The sequence below is a fragment of the Salmo salar genome, chromosome 09, assembly GCF_965601325.2.
Source record: "Salmo salar chromosome 09, fSalSal1, whole genome shotgun sequence".
NCBI classification, from domain to species: Eukaryota; Metazoa; Chordata; class Actinopteri; order Salmoniformes; family Salmonidae; genus Salmo; species Salmo salar.
This window is the reverse complement of record NC_138299.1, coordinates 151,239,587-151,257,254: the sequence shown is the minus strand read 5'-3', so window position 1 is coordinate 151,257,254 and position 17,668 is coordinate 151,239,587. Positions and strand designations below refer to the sequence as shown.

Genomic DNA, 17,668 nt, shown 5'->3' with positions numbered 1-17,668 from the left:
TTGTATGTGTCAAACTGCTTTGCTTTATCTTGGCCAGGTCGCAATTGTAAATGAGAACTTTTTCTCAACTTGCCTACCTGGTTAAATAAAGGTGAAGAAAAAAAAAAATCAAATTTATTAAGCAAGTACCAGTCAAAAGTTTGGACACAGCTACTCATTCTTGGGTTTTTCTTTATTTTTACTCTTTTCTATTGCCTTACCTCCCTAATCTTACTACATTTGCACACACTGTATATATATTTTTCTATTGTGTTGTTGACTGTACGTTTGTTTATCCCATGTGTGACTCTGTGTTGTTTGTGTCGCACTGCTTTGCTTTATCTTGGCCAGGTCGCAGTTGTAAATAAGAACTTGTTCTCAACTGGCCTACCTGGTTAAATAAAGGTGAAATAAAATAAATAATACAATGCTTTACAGTTATACAGTTCACACTCAAAAAGATTAGCCTACTGTAGCTAGTTTCATTTATTTACATAAGAGGGCATATAGCTAGCTACATCTTTTGGCTTTTATGTTTTCCTGACATGTGTAATGTGCAGACTATAAGTCTATATCATATATCTATTGGATAACAGCCCAATCATTTGGGCTTTTTTGGGCTTGTGCTCATAAAATGTATTTAATATTGGACTCATAAAATGTATTTAATGTTTTTCCTGGAAATACCGGGTTACCCAGGTGAAAATTTTATTTTTGGAATGGAACATTTGTAAAATACAGGGAAAATATTCACCCTTAGTGTTTAATATGTTGTGATATGTTGCAGTATGTTGCATTGGGGGATTTAATGTGTATTTATTCCTATTAGCCCCCCTCCTTTCCTTTGTTTTCCTGTCGGCAATTTCCATCATGCAGCATTCACACTATCACTAACACACTAATACTATCACACTATCACTAATACTATCACTAACACACTATCACTAATACTATCACTATCACTAACACACTGTCACTAATACTATCACACTATCACTAACACACTATCGCTAACACACTATCACTAACATACTATCACTAATACTATCGCTAACCCACTATCACGAATACTATCGCTAACACACTATCACTAATACTATCGCTAACACACTATCACTAACACACTCTCACGAATACTATCACTATCGCTAACACACTATCGCTGACACACTATCGCTGACACACTATCGCTAACACACTATCGCTAACATACTATCGCTAACACACTAACACACTATCGCTAACACACTAACACACTATCACTATCGCTAACATACTATCGCTAACACACTATCGCTAACATACTATCGCTAACATACTATCGCTAACACACTAACACACTATCACTAATACTATCGCTAACACACTATCACTAATACTATCGCTAACACACTATCGCTAATACACTATCACTATCGCTAACACACTATCGCTAACACACTAACACACTATCACTATCGCTAACATACTATCGCTAACATACTATCACTAACACACTATCGCTAACATACTATCGCTAACATACTATCGCTAACACACTAACACACTATCACTAATACTATCGCTAACACACTATCACTAACACACTATCACGAATAATATCACTAACACACTGTCACTAATACTATCACTATCACTAACACACTACCACTAATACTGTCACTAACGCTATCACTATCACTAATACTATCACTACCACGCTCAATATCACTAACACGCTATCACTGTCACTAATACTATCACTACCACGCTCAATATCACTAACACGCTATCACTGTCACTAATACTATCAATAACACTATCACTAACACACTGTCACTAATAATATCACTATCAGTAACACACTATCACTAATACTATCACTAATACTATCACTAATACTATCACTACCACGCTCAATATCACTAACACGCTATCACTGTCACTAATACTATCACTAACACTATCACTAACACACTGTCACTAATAATATCACTATCAGTAACACACTATCACTAATACTATCACTAACACACTATCACTATCAATAATACTATCACTAACACACTGTCACTAATAATATCACTATCAGTAACACACTATCACTAATACTATCCCTATCACTAACACACTATCACTAACACTATCACTAATACTATCACTAACACACTAATACTATCACTAACACACTATCACTAATACTATCACTACCACACTCAATATCACTAACACGCTATCACTATCACTAATACTATCACTAACACACTGTCACTAATACTATCACTAACACTGTCACTAACACACTATCACTAACACTATCACTAACACACTGTCACTAATAATATCACTATCACTAATGATATCACGAACACTATCACTAACACCAATACTATTACTAACGCTAACACTATCAAACTATCAATCTATTAACCATTAGATCTACTGTACCTCTCTCTCAATTCAATTTGCTTTATTGGCATGATGTATCAATGTACATATTGCCAAAACATACTTTGGAGATTAAGTGATACATTTACAATATTAACATAATTAAAATATGAATAATCAAGATTGACAAGGGGACAATCAGTAACAACAATAATCAAGGGTAAAAATAACAATGGCTCTCTCTCTCTCTAGTGTCGTTTGTCTCTGTCATGCTGATTCCGTTCTATTCTCATAGCGATGCTCTCTGACCTCTTGTTCACTCCCAGGCCCTCTGTCAAAGCCAGGGAAGTGTGGGCTGTAACCAGGACACACACAATCACGCATGCACACACACAATCACACACACACAATCACACACACACTCTCTCTTTCTTTTCTCTCTGTGCTGGAGGCCCTTTGCTGTGTGGTCTGTCAGCGGGACACAGGGGAGGCTGTTTAATAGTTGATGTGGATGGGCCTAGAAGGGAGCTGGAGGGTACATGAACTGCTTGTCTCTATACCTGTATGTGAATATAACTAGTCTGCTCTATTCCTGTATGTGAATATAACTAGTCTGCTCTATTCCTGTATGTGAATATAACGAGCCTGCTCTATTCCTGTATATGAATGTAACTAGTCTGATCTATAAATGAATATAACTAGTCTTCCATATATATCAATATAACTAGTCTGCTCTATATAACTAGTCTGCTCAATATAATGTGTCTTCTCTATATATTAATATAACTAGTCGGCTCTATATAACTAGTCTGCTCAATATAATGTGTCTTCTCTATATATTAATATAACTAGTCTGATCTCTACAGTGAGGGAAAAAAATATTTGATCCCCAGCTGATTTTGTACGTTTGCCCACTGACAAAGAAATGATCAGTCTATAATTTTAATGGTAGGTTTATTTGAACAGTGAGAGACAGAATAACAACAAAAAAATCCAGAAAAACACATGTCAAAAATGTTATAAATTGATTTGCATTTTAATGAGGGAAATAAGTATTTGACCCCTCTGCAAAACATGACTTAGTACTTGGTGGCAAAACCCTTGTTGGCAATCACAGAGGTTAGACGTTTCTTGTAGTTGGCCACCAGGTTTGCACACATCTCAGGAGGGATTTTGAACAGGGGGACCTTGCGGGCTCTGCAGGATTTCAGTCCTTCACGGCGTAGTGTGTTACCAATTGTTTTCTTGGTGACTATGGTCCCAGCTGCCTTGAGATCATTGACAAGATCCTCCCGTGTAGTTCTGGGCTGATTCCTCACCGTTCTCATGATCATTGCAACTCCACGAGGTGAGATCTTGTATGGAGCCCCAGGCCGAGGGAGATTGACAGTTCTTTTGTGTTTCTTCCATTTGTGAATAATCACACCAACTATTGTCACCTTCTCACCAAGCTGCTTGGCGATGGTCTTGTAGCCCATTCCAGCCTTGTGTACATCTACAATCTTGTCCCTGACGTCCTTGGAGAGCTCTTTGGTCTTGGCCATGGTGGAGAGTTTGGAATCTGATTGATTGATTGCTTCTGTGGACAGGTGTCTTTTATACAGGTAACACACTCCCTTTAAGAGTGTGCTCCTAATCTCAGCTCGTTACCTGTATAAAAGACACCTGGGAGCCAGAAATCTTTCTGATGGCGAGGGCGTCAAATACTTATTTCCCTCATTAAAATGCAAATCAATTTATAACATTTTTTACATGCGTTTTTCTGCATTTTTTTGTTATTCTGTCTCTCACTGTTCAAATAAACCTACCATTAAAATTATAGACTGATCATTTCTTTGTCAGTGGGCAAACGTACAAAATCAGCAGGGGATCAAATACTTTTTTCCCCCACTGTATATGAATATAACTAGTCTGCTCTAAATGCAATATAACTAGTCTGCTCTGTGTATGAATATAACTAGTCTGCTCTATATAACTAGTATGTGGTATATATGAATATAACTAATCTGCTCTATTTAACTAGTCTGCTCTATATAACTAGTATGTGGTATATATGAATATAACTAGTCTGCTCTATTTAACTAGTCTGCTCTTTATAACTAGTATGTGGTATATATGAATATAACTAGTCTGCTCTATTTAACTAGTCTGCTCTATATAACTAGTATGTGGTATATATGAATATAACTAGCCTGCTCTATTTAACTAGTCTGCTCTTTATAACTAGTATGTGGTATATATGAATATAACTAGTCTGCTCTATTTAACTAGTCTGCTCTATATAACTAGTATGTACTATATATGAATATAACTAGTCTGCTCTATTTAACTAGTCTGCTCTTTATAACTAGTATGTGGTATATATGAATATAACTAGTCTGCTCTATTTAACTAGTCTGCTCTATATAACTAGTATGTACTATATATGAATATAACTAGTCTGCTCTATTTAACTAGTCTGCTCTTTATAACTAGTATGTGGTATATATGAATATAACTAGTCTGCTCTATTTAACTAGTCTGCTCTATATAACTAGTATGTACTATATATGAATATAACTAGTCTGCTCTATTTAACTAGTCTGCTCTTTATAACTAGTATGTGCTATATATGAATATGCTTTATGTATGAATATACAGTTCATTTGGAAAGTGTTCAGACCCCTTGACTTTTTCCACATTTTGTTTATTTACAGCGTTATTCTAAAATGGATTAAATAAAAGCATTTGCTAATCATTCTACACACAATACCCTGACTCTCTTTGGGGAAGGCACTGTAACTAGTCTGGGTGAATGGACTTTAACAGGTATTAAAACTCCTCTGGGTTTTTCTCTCTCTGAATAGGCTACCAGAGCTTTCTGTGTGCGTGCGTGTGTGTGCGTGCGTGTGCGTGCGTCTGTTTGGAAAATATGGCGGTGGATATATGACCGGCAGCATTTTAATTTACCGGACATTTGACCAGCAGCATTTTAATATATCTGACATTTTGAGAAATTGTCCGGACCCATATGCATTGGGTACCCAACCTGATTAGTGTGTCCACCCACAGTGCTCAGAAACACAGACATCACATTTACATTATGGTCATTCATATTAACACAACATGCAAGTCTTACCAAATTCTAATGTACATTTTGAAGATGTCCACATTTACTTTTCCTTTTTTTTATTGTTGTGTTTTGAGTTACTTAGAAAGGCATTTCACTATACTTATTTATGTGACATTAAACACCTGAAACTTGAGTAAAGAACAGCATCATTAGCCTATGTCAATATATTATCCCCCATAGTAGAAAAGTGTAGCTATTTTATTGGTCAGCTTGTCATTCTGTGTGAGAAAGAAATAGCCCATTCCAAACAGACTCTGGGACACTTGTGGGATGAAACAGTAGATCCCACATTCATACAACCAGTCGGCCTCGGCTACATCCCAACATGGTGAAAAGCATTGAGGCTGATGCATCAGATCAACTATTATTTATTCACATTACGGGGCGGTTTTGCGGAAACAGATTAAGCCTAATATTAGACTAAATTGCACTTTTAAACTGGACTAACTGAAATTGCATTTCTCAGACATGGTTTAAAATGATTTCAGACTTGCCCTAGTCTAGATTTAAAAAGTCTGATTTCCAGAAGGACGATTAGAGCTAATCTAGAGCTTAGTGAAGGCTTAAACTGAACCTGATACTAATGATCAAAGAGAACCAGCAATTCCAGACAGAAGGGTGGTTATAGACGGGAGAAACCCACTGAATGATTTTGATTAAATCAATTTCCATGACCATTTCCATATGTACAGTGCCTTTGGAAAGTATTCAGACTCCTTGACTTTTTCCACGTTTTGTTAGGTTTAGCCTTACTCTAAAATAGATTAAATAAAAATAAAAACTCAGCAATCTACACACAATACCCCTTAATGACAAAGTGAAAACAAGTTCTTAGGAATGTTTGCAAATGTATTAAAAATAAAAAACAGAAATACCTGTTTTTTAGACCCTTTGCTATGAGACTCGAAATTGAGCTCAGGTGCATCCTGTTTCCATGAATCATCCTTGAGATGTTTCTACAACTTGATTGGAGGCCACCTGTGGTAAATTCAATTGATTGGACATGATTTGGAAAGGCACACACCTGTCTATATAAGGTCCCACAGTAGACAGTGCATGTCAGTGCAAAAACCAAGCCACGAGGTCGAAGAAGTTGTCCGTAGAGCTCCGAGACAGGATTGTGTTGAGGCACAGATCTGGGGAAGGATACCAAAAACACATTGGCCTCCATCATTCTTAACCTCTCTGGGCTAGGCGGGACGAATTCGTCCCACCTACGCAACAGCCAGTGTAATCCAGTGGCGCGATTTTCAAATACCTTAAAAATCCTATTACTTCAATTTCTCAAACATATGACTATTTTACAGCTATTTAAAGACAAGACTCTCGTTAATCTAACCACACTGTCCGATTTCAAAAAGGCTTTACAACGAAAGCAAAACATTAGATTATGTCAGCAGAGTACCCAGCCAGAAATAATCAGACACCCATTTTTCAAGCTAGCATATAATGTCACAAAAACCCAGAAGACAGCTAAATGCAGCACTAACCTTTGATGATCTTCATCAGATGACACACCTAGGACATTATGTTATACAATACATGCATGTTTTGTTCAATCAAGTTCATATTTATATCAAAAAACAGCTTTTTACATTAGCATGTGACGTTCAGAACTAGCATACCCCCCGCAAACTTCCGGAGGAATTTGCTAACAATTTACTAAATTACTCACGATAAACGTTCACAAAAAGCATTACAATTATTTTAAGAATTATAGATACAGAACTCCTCTATGCACTCGTTATGTCTGATTTTAAAATAGCTTTTTGGTGAAAGCACATTTTGCAATATTCTAAGTACATAGCCCAGCCATCACGGGCTAGCTATTTAGACACCCGGCAAGTTTAGCCTTCACCAAAATCAGATTTACTATAACAAAAATGTTATTACCTTTGTTGTCTTCGTCAGAATGCACTCCCAGGACTTCTACTTCAATAACAAATGTTGGTTTGGTCCCAAATAATCCATCGTTATATCCAAATAGCGGCGTTTTGTTTGTGCGTTCCAGAAACTATCCGAAATGGTAAATCAGGGTCGTGCGCATGGCGCAATTCGTGACAAAAAAATTCTAAATATTCCATTACCGTACTTCGAAGCATGTCAACCGCTGTTTAAAATCAATTTTTATGCAATTTATCTCGTAAAAAAGCGATAATATTCCGACCGGGAATCTCCTTTTCGGCCAACAGAGGAAAAAACACAAAGACGGGGGCGGCCAGTGCACGCGCCTAAGCCCACAGTCCCTTGATCGGCCACTTGAGAAAGGCGATAATGTGTTTCAGCCTGGGGCTGGAATGACGACATTCAGGTTTTTCCCGGGCTCTGGGAGCCTATTGGAGCCGTGGGAAGTGTCACGTTACCGCAGAGATCCTAAGTTTTTAAAAGAGATGTCAAAAAAAGACAATAAATGGTCAGACAGGCCACTTCCTGTAAAGGAATCTCTCAGGTTTTGACCTGCCATTTGAGTTCTGTTATACTCACAGACACCATTCAAACAGTTTTAGAAACTTTGGAGTGTTTTCTATCCAAAGCCAATAATTATATGCATATTCTAGTTACTGGGCAGGAGTAGTAACCAGATTAAATCGGGTACGTTTTTTATCCAGCCGTGTCAATACTGCCCCCTACCCTCAACAGGTTAAATGGAAGATGCTTGGAAACACTAAGACTCTTCCTAGATTTGGCCGCCCGGCCAAACTGAGCAATCGGGGGAGAAGGGTCTTGGTCAGGGAGGTGACCAAGAACCCGATGGTCACTGACAGAGCTCCAGAGTTCCTCTGTGGAGATGGGAGAACCTTCCAGAAGGACACCCATCTCTGCAGCACTCCACCAATCAGGCCTTTATGGTAGAGTGGCCAAACGGAAGCCACTCCTCAGTAAAAGGCACATGACAGCCCGCTTGGAGTTTGCCAAAATGCACCTAAAGACTCTCAGACCATGAGAAACTAAATTCTCTGGTCTGATGAAACCAAGATTAAACTCTTTAGCTTGAATGCCAACCATCACGTCTGGAGGAAACCTGGCACCATCCCTATGGTGAAGCATGGTGGTGGCAGCATCATGCTGTGGGGATGTTTTTCAACGGCAGGGACTGGGAGACTAGTCAGGATCGAGAGATTGGTGAACGGAGCAAAGTACAGAGAGATCCTAGATGAAAACCTGTTCCAGAGCACTCAGGACCTCAGACTGGGGCGAAGATTCACTTTCCAACAGGACAACGAGCACACAGCCAAGACACACACACAGTGCAGGAGTGGCTTCGGGACAAGTCTCTGAATGTCCTTGAGTGGCCCAGCCAGAGCCCGGACTTGAACCCGATCGAACATCTCTGGAGACCTTAAAATAGCTGTGCAGCAACGCTCCCCATCCAACCTGACAGAGCTTGAGAGGATCTGCAGAGAAAAATGGGAGAAACTCCCCAAATACAGGTGTGCCAAGCCTGTAGCGTCATACCCAAGAAGACTCGAGGCTGTAATCGCTGCCAAAGGTGATTAAACAAAGTACTGAGTAAAGGGTCTGAATACTTATGTAAATGTAATCATTTCTAATAACCTGTTTATACTTTGTCATTATGGGGTATTGTGTATAGACTGATGAGGGGGGAAAACGATTTAATCCATTTTTGATTAAGGCTGTAACGTAACAAAATGTGGAAAAAGTCAAGGGGTCTGAATACTTTCCGAATGCACTGTTCAAAGAAAAATACAGCTGACATTTGTTTGCTTTAGCCAAGGCTTTTATATGACTCTCTTTGGGGAAGGCCCTTTCCTACAAGTACTGATCAGCTTGAGGTTTTTGGCATCTAGTGTCCCATCCCAGGTTTTTAATTAGGCTTAACAAAGATGAACTGGTTAGTCCTTACTTTAGTCTGGGACTCCCTAGTCTAGAACAGTGGTTCTCTGTGGAAACAGAAGTGTCTATCTCTTGGGTCCATACTAACAGTGGTTCTCTGTGGAAACAGAAGTGTTTGTCTCTTGGGTCCATACTAACAGTGGTTCTCTGTGGAAACAGAAGTGTTTGTCTCTTGGGTCCATACTAACAGTGGTTCTCTGTGGAAACAGAAGTGTTTGTCTCTTGGGTCCATACTAACAGTGGTTCTCTGTGGAAACAGAAGTGTTTGTCTCTTGGGTCCATACTAACAGTGGTTCTCTGTGGAAACAGAAGTGTTTGTCTCTTGGGTCCATACTAACACCTCAGAAAGCCATTTTTAAAATCTGGATTAATTTAAATAGAATTAGCCTAGTCCTGACTTAAATTTGTTCTCCTCACCCTTCTTCTCTTTCCTTCTCTCACCCTCTTTAAAACGGGTTCTTCATGGTACCCAAAAGGGTTCTACCTGGAAACAAAATGGTTCTACCTGGAAACAAAATGGTTATACCTGCAACCAAAAATAGTTATTCAAAGGGTTGTCCTATGGGGACAGCCAAAGACCTTTTAAGGTTCTAGATAGCATCTTTCTTTCTATGAGTGTATCCTCTGACTCTCTCTCTCCTGAGTGGGGCTGATAAAGCAGGTGGAGAGTTCATCCAGACCAAATTAAACCCATTTATCAGACCGTCTCTTCCTCTAATCTCCCCAGAGCACCACACACACACACACACACACACACACACACACACACACACACACACACACACACACACACACACACACACACACACACACCTCAGAACAGAAACCCTATCTCTATTATCAGAGTATAAACTTCTCTGCTGGTCTGTTTTTTTTATCTGTCCAATGATTGGACGGCTGGATGGACTGATTGATGTACTATGCTGAACTGTCAAGGTCATTGTCCACACGCATTAACTCCTGTCTGTCTGTCTGTCTGTCTGTCTGTCTGTCTGTCTGTCTGTCTGTCTCCAGGTGATCTCCCAGCTGAGGATTCTGAGCCGCTCGGTAGCAGCAGGATCAAAGTTTGACAGAGAGATCTGGTCCAATGGCCTCTCTCCTGTCCTCAACCTCTGGAAGAAACTCAACCAGGTAACTCTCTCTCTTTCTGTCTCCCTCTCTGCTCTCTCCTCTATCTACCTGAACAGCTGCTGTGTCTTTGTGTGTGTGTGTGTGTGTGTGTGTGTGTGTGTGTGTGTGTGTGTGGTGTGTGTGTGTGTGTGTGTGTGTGTGTGTGTGTGTGTGTGTGTGTGTGTGTGTGTGTGTGTGTGTGTGTGTGTGCGCTTGCTAGTGTGTGTTGGCCGGTGGCTGCTCACTCCTCGGTTTTGCTAGTGTATGCAGTTGCTTAGAAACCACCACCTTTCAAATCAGTGAAATGTCCCCTTTTGTGTTAAATAATTTAGCCCTTCTCTCCCTCCTCCTCCTCATTCCCCTCTCTCTCCCTCCTCATTCCCCTCTCTCTCCCTCCTCATTCCCTCTCTCTCCCTCCTCATTCCCTCTCTCTCCCTCCTCATTCCCCTCTCTCTCCCTCCTCATTCCCTCTCTCTCATCATCATTCCCCTCTCTCTCCCTCCTCATTCCCTCTCTCTCCCTCCTCATTCCCTCTCTCTCATCATCATTCCTCTCTCTCTCCCTCCTCATTCCCCTCTCTCTCCCTCCTCATTCCCCTCTCTCTCCCTCCTCATTCCCTCTCTCTCCCTCCTCATTCCCTCTCTCTCCCTCCTCATTCCCTCTCTCTCCCTCCTCATTCCCTCTCTCTCATCATCATTCCCCTCTCTCTCCCTCCTCATTCCCCTCTCTTTCCCTCCTCATTCCCCTCTCTTTCCCTCCTCATTCCCCTCTCTCTCTCTCTCCCTCCTCATTCCCCTCTCTCTCCCTCCTCATTCCCCTCTCTCTCCCTCCTCATTCCCCTCTCTCTCCCTCCTCATTGCCTCTCTCTCTCCCTCCTCATTCCCCCCTCTCTCTCTCTCCCTCCTCATTCCCCTCTCTCTCCCTCCTCATTCCCTCTCTCTCATCATCATTCCCCTCTCTCTCCCTCCTCATTCCCCTCTCTCTCCCTCCTCATTCCCTCTCTCTCCCTCCTCATTCCCTCTCTCTCCCTCCTCATTCCCTCTCTCTCATCATCATTCCCCTCTCTCTCCCTCCTCATTCCCCTCTCTCTCCCTCCTCATTCCCCTCTCTCTCCCTCCTCATTGCCTCTCTCTCTCCCTCCTCATTCCCTCCCCTCTCTCTCTCTCCCTCCTCATTCCCCTCTCTCTCCTCCCCATTCCCCTCTCTCTCCCTCCTCATTGCCTCTCTCTCTCCCTCCTCATTCCCCTCTCTCTCCCTCCTCATTCCCCTCTCTCTCTCTCCCTCCCTCCTCATTCCCCTCTCTCTCTCTCCCTCCTCATTCCCCTCTCTCTCCCTCCTCATTCCCCTCTCTCTCTCTGTCTCCCTCCTCATTCCCCTCTCTCTCTCTCCCTCCTCATTCCCCTCTCTCACCCTCCTCATTCCCCCTCTCTCTCTCTCTCTCTCTCTCTCTCTCCTCCTCATTCCCCTCTCTCTCTCCTCCTCATTCCCCTCTCTTTCTCTCTCCTCCTCATTCCCCTCTCTCTCTCCTCCCCATTCCCCCTCTATCTCCCTCCTCATTCCCCCTCTCTCTCTACTTCCCTCCTCATTCCCTCTCTCTCTCTCTCTCCCTCCTCCTCATTCCCATCTCTCTCTCTCCTTCCGCCTCTCCCTCCTCATTCCGCTCTCTTTCCCTCCTCATTCCCCCCCTCTCTCTCTCTCTCTCTTTCTCTCTCCCATTAGTTTCTATCTTGTTCTGTGGGCATGAAAACACAATATAGTGTGTGTGTGTGTGTGTGTGTGTGTGTGTGTGTGTGTGTGTGTGTGTGTGTGTGTGTACTGTTGATGTACCTGTGTCCTCCTAGCCTCAGTAATAGGGATCTGATATATGTATATATATGTAAATGACCTCACAGCTGCTGTTGTTGTCTGTTGATTGGTCATTGAGGTGGGTGAAGTGTTTTTTGATTGGCTATAATAAGGTCTGTCTTCAGAAGAGGAGACTGGACTTAGTTTTCCCTTTGTAAACAAGCTTATTCTATGTTAATGATACCCCAGGAGCCAATAATGAGTTTATGTCGTGTCCCCTCTGCCCAATGTGTCTGTCTTTAAGTTACTGCTTCATCCTGGGTGTGGATTCACCAGAGCATTGAGGTGCAAAATCCCAAATATCTGAACAGTCATGCACCACCACCACGGTGGATTCTGATATAATGTATTACTTTCTCTGTGGAAACAGAAGTGTTTGTCTGTTGGGTCCATACTAACAGTGGTTCTCTGTGGAAACAGAAGTGTTTGTCTCTTGGGTCCATACTAACAGTGGTTCTCTGTGGAAACAGAAGTGTTTGTCTCTTGGGTCCATACTAACAGTGGTTCTCTGTGGAAACAGAAGTGTTTGTCTCTTGGGTCCATACTAACAGTGGTTCTCTGTGGAAACAGAAGTGTTTGTCTCTTGGGTCCATACTAACAGTGGTTCTCTGTGGAAACAGAAGTGTTTGTCTCTTGGGTCCATACTAACAGTGGTTCTCTGAGGAAACAGAAGTGTTTGTCTCTTGGGTCCATACTAACAGTGGTTCTCTGTGGAAACAGAAGTGTTTGTCTCTTGGGTCCATACTAACAGTGGTTCTCTGTGGAAACAGAAGTGTTTGTCTGTTGGGTCCATACTAACAGTGGTTCTCTGTGGAAACAGAAGTGTTTGTCTCTTGGGTCCATACTAACAGTGGTTCTCTGTGGAAACAGAAGTGTTTGTCTCTTGGGTCCATACTAACAGTGGTTCTCTGTGGAAACAGAAGTGTTTGTCTCTTGGGTCCATACTAACAGTGGTTCTCTGTGGAAACAGAAGTGTTTGTCTCTTGGGTCCATACTAACAGTGGTTCTCTGTGGAAACAGAAGTGTTTGTCTCTTGGGTCCATACTAACAGTGGTTCTCTGTGGAAACAGAAGTGTTTGTCTCTTGGGTCCATACTAACAGTGGTTCTCTGTGGAAACAGAAGTGTTTGTCTCTTGGGTCCATACTAACAGTGGTTCTCTGTGGAAACAGAAGTGTTTGTCTCTTGGGTCCATACTAACAGTGGTTCTCTGTGGAAACAGAAGTGTTTGTCTCTTGGGTCCATACTAACAGTGGTTCTCTGTGGAAACAGAAGTGTTTGTCTCTTGGGTCCATACTAACAGTGGTTCTCTGTGGAAACAGAAGTGTTTGTCTCTTGGGTCCATACTAACAGTGGTTCTCTGTGGAAACAGAAGTGTTTGTCTCTTGGGTCCATACTAACAGTGGTTCTCTGTGGAAACAGAAGTGTTTGTCTCTTGGGTCCATACTAACAGTGGTTCTCTGTGGAAACAGAAGTGTTTGTCTCTTGGGTCCATACTAACAGTGGTTCTCTGTGGAAACAGAAGTGTTTGTCTCTTGGGTCCATACTAACAGTGGTTCTCTGTGGAAACAGATAATGTATTCAGTGTGTGTCCCAGTGTTGTTTACTCAAGTATAATTCAAGTGTCTATAAAGCTGATTAAGTTCCTTCATTGTGTGTGTGTGTGTGTGTGTGTGTGTGTGTGTGTGTGTGTGTGTGTGTGTGTGTGTGTGTGTGTGTGTGTGTGTGTGTGTGTGTGTGTGTGTGTGTGTGTGTGTGTGTGTGTGTGTGTGTGCGTGCGTGCGTGCGTGCGTGCGCGCGTGCGCGCGCGCGTGTATTTCCTCTTTTTGTAAACATTCCCACTGTGAGTCTCTCAGGTGGGTAATGAGTTTATTTAATGATTCACGTTGCTCTAGTGGAGGAGTGTTGTATGTTGCAGACATCATTGTTCTTTCTTCCCCAGGACCAGGCTATGACTTCATTACTATGTATTATTTTCTGAGAGTAAGAATAGGCTACACACACACACTCACACACACACACACACCATTGTTGTGTTTGATACCAATAGGAGAATGATGTATTGTGTTAAAGTGTTTTTATATGGGTGTCGCTTTGACGTCCCAGAATCCAGTGCAGCACCCCGCTGGTTTTAATTAATGGCGGGTCCCACATCGGATCCCTGTAAACCTCATTAGCATATCTTACCCAGCCTGCACCAGGGGGAGAGAATACAGCGCTGAGGAAGAACACAAACAGCAGAAGGAATAAAAGAGGAGGAGAAGGACAGTGTGTCTCTGTTTATTGCCTTAGGAGAGAGTGATCGTGTGAATACAGGACTGTTATTGTGTCAGAGCAGTGGGTTTTTGCTAAATGAATTCACTCTGTGATTTTGGGCGGCAGTTGAGGGATCATTGGTTTGTATATTATTTTGTTCACAACCCTTTGACGACTCTTTTTGGTGTGTGTGCGTGTGTGTTTTTGTGTAGTGCGAGCCTGTGTGTGTCAAACCCAGACCCATGACGGTACCAGACATGAATGCTCCATTCCATTGGTCAGTCTACGAGGGGCGGATCCTCTCTGTAGGGCGTGGTGTATAACTAGCTCAAGAAGGACTAGCAGCTAATGACCAGCTAATTACTCATCCTACTACCTCCTAGCAGCTAGCTAATTACCTCTCTAGTCAATCACCTATTAATCATCTGTTGGCATTAAGCTATTGGGTGGCGTGCATTTTACACAAGTCATTTAATTATCCTCTCTCTCTCTCTTTCTGTTGATCTGTCTCTCTCTCTCTTTCTGTCTTTCAGGGCTCGTCTCTCATCCATCAAAAAGTTGCCCCACCGACTGAAGGTCAGGGGTCACCTGTCTTGTCCTTCATTGTTCTGGAACAGTTCAATGCTATCCGATTGGTCCAGGGTATCCACCAATCCCTGGCTGCGCTGAGTAAGGTGATCAGAGGGACTTCGCTGCTCACTGCTGACGTCCACAAACTGGCCACTGCTCTACTCAACCAGGAGGTAGTGTGTGTGTGTGTGTGTGTGTGTGTGTGTGTGTGTGTGGGGGGGGTGTATTTCCATCCCATGGGCTTGGCATCAGACTATCACAGCCCTTTGTGGTAACACTTTATTTTAACGGTCTGTAATAAACCATATTTAAGGCATTTATAAAGTGTGTGTTCACCATGTATTGATCATTACTCCCACATTTATAAACCATTTACTAATTATTAGTAAGTATTTTTGCAGCCCCTAATCTAAAGTGATCACTATGTATGCTTCATAAATACTTCATAAATGTTTTGAGTGACCAATACCCACACAACATGACTAACATGCTCATCAAACATCTCATTCTAAAATCATTCTTCTGGAGTTGGTCCCCCCTTTGCTGCTCTAACAGCCTTTCCACTAGATGTTGGAACATTACTGTGGGGACTTGCTTCCATTCAGCCACAAGAGCTTTAGTGAGGTCGGACACTGATGTTGGGCGATTAGGCCTGGCTCGCAGTCGGCGTTCCAATTCATCCCAAAAGTGTTCGATGGGGTTGAGGTCAGGGCTCTGTGCGGGCCAGTCAAATTCTTCCACACCGATCTCGACAAACCATTTCTGTATGGATATTGCTTTGTGCATGGGGGCATGGTCATGCTGAAACAGGAAAGGGCCTTCCCCAAACTGTTGCCACAAGGTTGGAAGCACAGAATTGTCTAGAATGTCATTGTATGCTGTAGCGTTAAGATTTCTTTTCACTGGAACTAAGTGTCCCGAGTCATGAAAAACAGCCCTTGACCATTATTCCTCCTCCACCAAACTTCACAGTTGGCACTATGCATTGGGGCAGGTAGCGTTCTCCTGGCAATCGCCAAACCCAGATTCGGCCGTCAGCCTGCCAGATGGTGAAATTTGATTCATCACTCCAGAGAATTTCCACTAGGGAATCCAATGGCGGAGCTCTTTACACCATCCAGCCTACGCTTGGCATTGCGCATGGTGATCTTAGGCTTGTGTGCGGCTGCTCAGCCATGGAAACGCATTTTATGAAGCTCCTGACGAACAGTTATTGTGCTGATGTTGCATCCAGAGGCAGTTTGGAACTCGATAGTGAGTGTTGCAACCAAGAAAAGACGGTTTGTATGCACTACGCGCTTCAGCACTCAGCGGTCCCGTTCTGTGAGCTGGTGTGACCTACCACTTCACGGCTGAGCCGTTGTTGCTCCTAGACGTTTCCACTTCACAATAACAGCACTTAGTTGACCAGGACAGCTCTAGTAGGGCAGAAATTTGACGAACTGACTTGTTGGAAAGGTGGCATCTTATGACGGTGCCACATTGAAAGTCACTGAGCTCTTCAGTAAGGCCATTCTTCTGCCAATGTGGCACCGTTTGTGTATGGAGATTGCATAGCTGTGTACTCGGTTTTATACATCTGTCAGAAACGGGTGTGGCTGAAATGGCTGAATCCACTAATTTGAACGGGTGTCCACATACTTTTGTGTGTGTATATATATATATATATATATATATATATATATATATATATATATATATATATATATATATATATATATACACCTGTGTGAATAACTAGCTTACTAAGATTTACAAATGTGGGAGTAATAATTCATAGATGGTGAGTTAACTGTTTGTAAATGCCTTATAAAGGGTTTATTATGGACCCTTTTCTTATCTCTCCTTCCCTCTTTCTGTCTGTCTTTCTGTTCTTCTCTCTGTGCTTGTTATCTCTTCTGTGGGACTGAGACTGCTGATGTGTCTGATGATGAGACGGCCCCCTGTTTGACTCCAGGCTCTGATTGGACGCTTGATTATTTTAAAATGATCTTCTGTGATTGGAGGAGCAGAGTTAGCCAGTGGGAGTCATTTCCCACTTCCCCACCTCTACTTTGATCCCACATACAATATTAGTGAAGAGATGCACTCTGACGTATTGTTCCAAAACACACACACACACACACACACACACACACACACACACACACACCCCCCCTACTCTCAAACATACCCTCATCCAGCCAGTTCTCCTCAAGGTAGTTGGAGTCGGTGTTTCAAGTGTACATGTACAGTGAAATGCCTTTCTTGCAAATTGAAAACCCAACAAAGCAATAATCAATAACAAAGTAATACTAAGAAGAAAAAGTAAGATATATGAAGAACACAATCAATATGTAACATACTATATACAGGGTCAGTCCCAATACCATATTTGCAATGTTCAGGGATACTGGAGTGATGGAGGTAGATGTGTATAGGGGTAAGGTGACAGGGATAATGGAGTGATGGAGGTAGATGTGTATAGGGGTAAGGTGACAGGGTTACTGGAGTGATGGAGGTAGATATGTATAGGGGTAAGGGGATACTGGAGTGATGGAGGTAGATATGTATAGGGGTAAGGTGACAGGGATACT

The 17,668-nt window shown here is 42.2% G+C and overlaps 1 protein-coding gene across 1 annotated transcript in view; it reads left to right on the top strand.

Moving 5' to 3' along the window:
* Positions 1-17,668, top strand: part of dync2h1 (dynein cytoplasmic 2 heavy chain 1) — a 328,531-nt gene that overhangs the window by 257,803 nt on the left and 53,060 nt on the right. The window contains exons 84-85 of the mRNA XM_082956441.1: positions 10,328-10,444; positions 15,056-15,265. Coding sequence (XP_082812567.1) covers positions 10,328-10,444; positions 15,056-15,265 — 327 coding nt within the window. The remainder of the gene's footprint in view (positions 1-10,327; positions 10,445-15,055; positions 15,266-17,668) is intronic.